Here is a 7,581-nt window from a genome sequence, read left to right on the forward strand (position 1 = left end):
TAGTCGAGTAAAAACACGTGCGAGGTTTTGTGGGATGCGCATGCGCAGGTTTTTTGGGATGCGCATGGCTAGTCGAGCAAAAACACGTGCGAGAGGATGCATCCCGCAGGGTAGTCGAGTAAAAACACGTGCGAGAGGATGCATCCCGCAGGGTAGTCGAGTAAAAACACGTGCGAGAGGATGCATCCCGCAGGCTAGTCGAGTAAAAACACGTGCGAGAGGATGCATCCTGCAGGATAGTCGAGTAAAAACACGTGCGAGAGGATGCATCCCGCAGGCTAGTCGAGCAAAAACACGTGCGAGAGGATGCATCCCGCAGGCTAGTCGAGCAAAAACACGTGTGAGAGGATGCATCCCGCAGGCTAGTTGTTCAGAATTGTATGCATAAGATTGTACTGTGAATCCGCCTTGATACTGAGGGGTCACGTGATCCCCTCTCCGTTGGAATAGCTCCGCGGCCGCAAGCGACGTTAGACGTTAATCACGCTTACAACGTGAAAGACACAGACGACAAACGAGGATCGCGAGAACGTACGGTTACGTATATCAGAGCACTTTCCGATTGTATCCACACAGTGTTAACCGGCATCATACAGTTAATAAATTCTGTGATATTAACCAACACAAGTTTCATCATTAATTAAACATTTTGGTCCTTCGAGCCGGATCCGTGCTTGTGGAATTGGAAGGAACACGGAAGCTTGTGAGAGCTGAAACGCAAGTGATACCGTGCCTGTGCATATTACGTTATTGGCTCTTGTGTCGATCCTCGTACAGTTTAAAGGCGAAACTAGGCATAGTTTCCATTAAACTGTCTAAGCTTACGCCAGACATTTGGAGCGTTAGCGCATTACATACATAACCACTCGCTACCACGTGGCGAGACAAGAGACGGAAAGTCGGCCATATTGGGCTGGCTGGAAGACTGTTGATCATCGCTGAACTTGAGCGCGGTCAACAACCATAACAAGGAGCGTGAGAGAGACAACACCAGCGAGACAGATATACACATTGGAAATACGACAGTATTATATTGGAACTATTGGCAAGGAATCGTTGATACGTAAATATACTGTCCTGGGTGAGTTCTCCCATCTCGCTCTATTCTAATCTCAGATGTACATTTCATAATAGTGTGGTTCTGTTTCGACCCGCTATAGGCAGTGGCCATAACAAACGCGAACACTGGTAACTACTCGATTTAAAAATCGATTTGTATCTGAACGATTATATTCGCCATTCTCACAATTGCGGCATTTTCATATTGATTTGAATTTTGAACGATCGTATTCGTTATTCTTATGCAATTGTGGCATTTTCATATTGATTGTATTTTGTAACTGCGCAATTACCATATTGATTTGAATTTGTAAACGATCATATTCGTTATTCTTTGCGATTGTGGCAGTTTCACATTGATTGTATTAAGCGATCACATTCATTACTCGTGAACTCTTGTAACGACGCTATTTCGACATTGATTGTCTACTTGTACGATTATATTCGTTATTCATCCTGGTGACCTGCTCAGTTTGAGATTGATTCGAGTGTTCTGGGTTATATTTGCATTATACAAATGGATGAGTTAGTAGCGTCACAGACCGAATTATTCGCGAAGGTGGAGAAATCCTTCCTTAATTTCAAGAAAAGGGGTAGTGCAAAGATGACCGGAGGAGCAACCACGGCTCAATTAGACAGACTGACTGAACACTGGAATCAATACAGAGCAACCCATGCTAAACTGTTAGAACTGGCAGGTCCAAAAAGGGAACACGAGTACTTTAAAACTAAAAGAATGGATGAGATGGAAGAATTGTATTATGAGATACGTGGAGAGTTTCAAGAACACTTGAATGTCCTAGTTGGCACATACTCACGCGTCAAGGCTGACGACACATTTGAAACTTCTGTGATTCATGATCAGAGTGAGGCTCGGTTGCCTAAAATAGATTTGCCTAAATTTTCTGGAAGTTATACGGGGTGGCCTTCGTTTAAAAGTCTATTCACCTCTCTTGTAAAGGATAGAGCAAGTCTGTCAGACGTTTCTAAGTTTCAGTACTTGCAGTCATGTTTAGAAGGCGTTGCATTTGACCAGATTAAAAACCTTCCTATAGTTGAAGGGAATTTTTCACTTGCTTGGCAAAGGTTAGTGAAATATTTTGAGAATAAAAGGCGCTTAGTCCATGTGACCTTGGCCGACATGTTTTCAGTGACAGATGTTTCTGCGGAAACCTCTGCCGAACTCCAGAGAGTTCTGCTGGGAGTTATGGGACCCTTGGCTTCATTAAAGGCGCTTGGTCGCTCAACGGAGACTTGGGATGATATTATTGTTTTCTTGATTGCTAGTAAACTAGATACACAGACTAGAAAGGAGTGGGAGTCGTCACTAGGTGATTCCCATGAACCTCCTACATTTGCTGAACTTGAGAGTTTCCTATCATCTCAAATTATATCATTAGAAGCTATTGAAAGTGCAGCCAGGGCGAGAGCCGCGTCGATCGCCCCTGCCTTGAAAGATAACAAGTCACGTAGTCATCCTAAACCACATGCTGACAAACAGTATACGACCAGGACCTTTCATGTAGCCAAGAAGTCAGTAAAGGGATCAGGTAACGGTCGATTCCCCCAAAAATGTTCTCTGTGTTCGAAACCTCATTTTCTATTACAGTGTGATGTCTTTCGAGCACAAACAATTCCTCAAAGACATGAGCATGTGAAATCGAAAGGGATTTGTTATAATTGCTTGGGGAACCACTTGTTGGATTCTTGTCCTTCGAAAAATCGCTGTAAAGAATGCAACGGTAAGCATCACAGTATCTTGCATCTTAATCGAAACGCATGGCCAGCCAATAATAATCATGCATTAAATCGGAGTCTCACGTCAAATGAAGGATCCAAGGATCCGGCTGCTCCAGAAACCTCGAATTCTGGATCTGGTGCAGTGGCACACATGGCCAAAAGCCATTCCGGTATTATTGATACCGTTCTTATTGCTACAGCTTATGTATATGTAGTAAATAGTCGAGGGGAAGAATGCCTCGCGCGGGCAATTATAGATCAATGCTCTCAATCTTCATTCATCACGACAGCTCTATGTCAGAGATTGCGGTTAGATAGAATCGCTTGTAGAATACCTATAACTGGACTGTGTAATAGTTCTTTAACTACTTGTAAAAGCAAGACTGTCTTCACCATCAAGCCTCATTTTACGTCTACTTTCAGCTGTCGAGTCAGCGCCTACGTAGTAGGAAAGGTCAGCGGTTACACCCCTGTTGTCTCGGCAAATGACTGCGATTGGAAACATTTAAATGATTTGGAATTAGCCGATCCGCGCTTCCATGAGACCGGGTCCATAGACATGTTACTGGGGGCGGACGTGCACGCAGAGGTGGTGGAAGGTCGGGTAATTAAAGGCGAAGGCCATGAACCTATTGCTACACAGTCGAGTCTGGGTTGGTTGATATCGGGGCAAACAGGTTGCAACAGTGATACTCAGCGAGTCGGACCAACTGTGCTACACTGCACAATAGACGAGGATGTCAATGAACTATTGCAAAGGTTCTGGTTGCAAGAGGAGCTTCCTCCTGTGCAACTTGAAACTCCCGATCAGCAGACATGCGAGCAGCATTTTCTTGAGACACACTCAAGGATGTCCGATGGGCGGTATACTGTAAGACTGCCCCTTTGCATTAGTGAACCTCCTTCTTTCCACGATACTCACAGATCAGCTCAGAAAATGCTTGATAACATGGAAAGACGCTTTAATAGAGATTCTGTTTTCAAACAGGCTTATTGTGAGTTCATGCAAGACTATATTGCGACTGCGCATATGTCAGTAATAGCCACTTCCCACTTGGATTTGCATAATTGTTGCTTCTTGCCTCATCATGGGGTACTCAAAGAAAGTAGTTCAACTACTAAATTACGGACAGTTTTCAACGGCTCCATGAAGACGAGAGCTGGGGTTAGTTTGAATGATTGTCTTCATGTAGGGGCTAACTTGCTGCCCGACTTATCTCACCTTGTCATTAGTTGGCGTAAATACAAATACGCATTCGTCGCAGACATTAAACAAATGTTTAGACAAATACTCCTAGCTGAGGAAGACAGGTTATATCAGTTGATATTGTGGAGATTCAATTCCTCAGACCCGATTCAAATTTACAAATTGAATACGGTCACTTATGGATTAGCATCTAGCCCATTTCTTGCAAATAGGGTTATCAAACAGTTAGCATTCGATGAAAAGGAACATTTTCCTTTAGGCGCTAGTGTCTTACAGAAGGAAATCTTCATGGATGATGTCCTGTCGGGAGGTCATTCTTTAGAGACGGCTGGATTGAAACAAAAACAAGTATTAGAATTGTGCAAGGTGGGCGGCTTCCCACTACGGAAATGGCTCTCGAATGAACAATCATTATTAGAGTGGCTGCCCAGGGATTCCATAGCTGTGGAGACTGAGATTTTGCTGCAGGACAACTTTTCCTACGGGGTGCTTGGTCTTCAATGGCTGCCTCAAAGAGACCTCTTCCAATACAAAACCGACATGGGGGTTTGCCCAACCACTTGGACGAAAAGGCTAGTTTTATCAAAAGTGGCAAAATTATTTGATCCACTTGGATTGTTAGCTCCGGTAACCATAACAGCAAAAATCTTCTTGCAGAAGTTATGGCTCTTGAAACTACAATGGGACGATCCATTGCCTGCTGTAGAAGCAACAGATTGGAAGGATTGGTATGAGGAATTGCCCTCGTTGTCTCAAATCGACATCCCCCGTTGGATAGGTTACGTACAAACCCCTGTTTCAATGCAATTACACGGGTTTGCCGACGCATCGAAGTTAGCATATGGAGCAGTATTGTACTTGCGAACCGAAACACAATCGTCGATATCCACACAATTGATTCAGGCCAAATCTAAAGTTGCTCCTATTAAGACACTAAGCATACCGAGACTGGAGCTCTCCGCAGCTCACTTACTTGCAAAATTAGTACACAATGTACTACCCCTATTCGATGATAGAGGAATTGACATATACCTTTGGACTGACTCCTTGGACGTGTTACATTGGCTCAAGGAGCACCCATCCAAATGGCCTACATTTGTCGCCAATCGCTGCGCTGACATTCATAATTTGGTACCGAAGGCATCGTGGAAGCATGTCAGGTCAGAAAGTAATCCTGCAGATCCAGTGTCCAGGGGTATAAAGCCTTCAGAATTGCGTTCTCTTCGGCTTTGGTGGGGAGGACCTACATGGCTATCGGAAAATCAAAATTCTTGGCCTCTCTCTCTCTTTTCTCTCTCTAACACTATTAGAGGTGAAACTATAGTTGAAGGCGTCTCTTGCCATACGGCGGTAACTGCTAAGACCTTAGCAGGAAGAGGAACGAACATAGAGAACCGGGCATTTTGGTACTTGTTAAATGAAAGGTGTTCGAACCTCCAAAAACTTTTGCGAATCACAGCATATATGCTACGTCTCGTCACAAGATTCAAGGAGATAATGATCTCAAAAAATTGGCATGCAACGTCTTCACTCTTCTTGCAGAATTGGTTCCATAGCGACAGACCTACTCCCAATAAGGAATTGTCGGTTTGGGAAATTGATAGAGCTCGTTTAGTATGGGTACACATTGTCCAAAGGACATATCTTGCTAAAGAACTGCAGTTGCTGACAAGAAGTCAGACTGTAAAAAAGGGTAGTCAATTAGAATCACTTAATCCAATTATGAGAGAGGGATTGATTAGAGTCGGTGGACGTTTAAAGCACTCGTTACTGAGTTTGGATCAAAAACATCCGCTTATCTTGCCCGCTGAGGGAAAATTTGTAGATCTCTTGATACAAGATACTCACATTCGAACCCTACATGGCGGTACCCAGTTAACGTTGGCCACGTTGCGTAATAAATATTGGTTGATTAAGGGTCGTCAAAGGGTGAAGTCGGCAATTCACAGGTGCCACACTTGCATTCGTTATAGGGCAACACCAAGTTACCAACAAATGGCAAGTCTGCCTTTGACGCGAGTACGTCCAGCTAGGCCATTCAGTGTGGCAGGAGTGGACTACGCGGGTCCATTCTATATGCGAGCGGCAGCAGGGCGCGGGCGTACAGCCTACAAGGGCTACATTTGTTTGTTCATATGCTTAACAACAAGAGCGGTTCATTTGGAAGCGGTCTCTGATTATACCACAGAAGGCTTCTTAGCTGCCTTTAGAAGATTCTGTGCTCGTCGGGGTCACTGCAGTACACTTATTAGCGACCAGGGTACGAACTTTGTAGGAGCTGCCTCCGAGCTTAATCGGCTCTTTCAAAAATCAAGTCAGCAAGCTAACCAACTGTCGAAAGCTCTAGCTGAGCAGGGTACTACCTGGAAATTCAACCCCCCGGCAGCCCCTCACTTTGGAGGGATTTGGGAGGCAGCTGTCAAGTCAACGAAATATCACCTACGTCGGGTCATTGGCGAGGCGAGGTTGACGTTCGAAGAATTTTATACACTGTTAACCCAAATTGAGGCTTGCCTCAACTCTCGACCTCTCCTGGCTATGTCCGATGATCCGTCCGACATAAACTCACTCACGCCTGCACATTTCTTAATTATGTCCTCATCTTACATTGTTCCGGAGCCCGATTGTCTCGTAGATAAAATTCCGCTGTTCAAACGTTGGCGAATTGTACAACAGATGCTGCAAGGCTATTGGCAACGCTGGTCACAGGAATATCTGCAGTCCTTGCAACAACGAACCAAATGGAAGTTGCCCAGCCGACCAATGACTACGGGAGATCTGGTTCTCATCCGGAATGAAATTTCATCACCTTCTCAATGGCCGTTAGCCAGAATCACTGCGCTACATAAGGGTGATGATGGATTACCCAGGGTAGCTACGCTACGAACCGCGTCGACAATATTGAAGAGACCAATAACAAAATTGATCCCCTTGAGGTGTAGGGAAGAACTAGAAGGTTGAATGAAGATCAACCATGCGTTAGAACTTAGTAACTTGTAAGCTACATAGTTAATAAGTCGTTGTTTTCCGAAACAGTAACATCCAGTAGTCTAACATAGACTGTGGGATTCCCCTACACTGAGTTACTGCGCGCGTAGATTACCGGTTCCCATGTGTAACTGCGAGCATTCTCTTCTGCGAAGAGAGGTGGGCGGAATGTTCAGAATTGTATGCATAAGATTGTACTGTGAATCCGCCTTGATACTGAGGGGTCACGTGATCCCCTCTCCGTTGGAATAGCTCCGCGGCCGCAAGCGACGTTAGACGTTAATCACGCTTACAACGTGAAAGACACAGACGACAAACGAGGATCGCGAGAACGTACGGTTACGTATATCAGAGCACTTTCCGATTGTATCCACACAGTGTTAACCGGCATCATACAGTTAATAAATTCTGTGATATTAACCAACACAAGTTTCATCATTAATTAAACACTAGTCGAGTAAAAACACGTGCGAGGTTTTGTGGGATGCGCATGCGCAGGTTTTGTGGGATGCGCATGCGCAGGTTTTTTGGGATGCGCATGGCTAGTCGAGCAAAAACACGTGCGAGAGGATGCATCCCGCAGGCTA

At 44.7% G+C, this 7,581-nt stretch overlaps 1 protein-coding gene across 1 annotated transcript; it reads left to right on the forward strand.

Annotated features, from left to right (window-relative positions):
- Positions 1-1,663: 1,663 nt before the first annotated feature.
- On the forward strand, positions 1,664-7,065 carry LOC143220449 (uncharacterized). The gene is made up of 6 exons (XM_076446099.1): positions 1,664-1,925; positions 2,211-2,390; positions 2,460-2,609; positions 2,727-2,969; positions 3,090-6,962; positions 7,043-7,065. The coding sequence occupies exons 1-6, from the start codon at positions 1,664-1,666 to the stop codon at positions 7,063-7,065; spliced, it is 4,731 nt and encodes a 1,576-aa protein (XP_076302214.1).
- Positions 7,066-7,581: the final 516 nt, after the last annotated feature.

The sequence above is a fragment of the Lasioglossum baleicum genome, unplaced genomic scaffold, assembly GCF_051020765.1.
Source record: "Lasioglossum baleicum unplaced genomic scaffold, iyLasBale1 scaffold0980, whole genome shotgun sequence".
NCBI lineage: Eukaryota > Metazoa > Arthropoda > Insecta > Hymenoptera > Halictidae > Lasioglossum > Lasioglossum baleicum.

Coding starts and splice junctions, on each gene's coding strand:
- LOC143220449 (XM_076446099.1), top strand. CDS start 1,664: ATGACCGGAGGAGCAACCACGGCTCAATTAGACAGACTGACTGAACAC. Junction 1,926..2,210: donor TTCTGTGATTCATGATCAGA/GTGAGGCTCGGT, acceptor ACATGTTTTCAG/TGACAGATGTTTCTGCGGAA. Junction 6,963..7,042: donor GTGTAGGGAAGAACTAGAAG/GTTGAATGAAGA, acceptor TTTCCGAAACAG/TAACATCCAGTAGTCTAACA.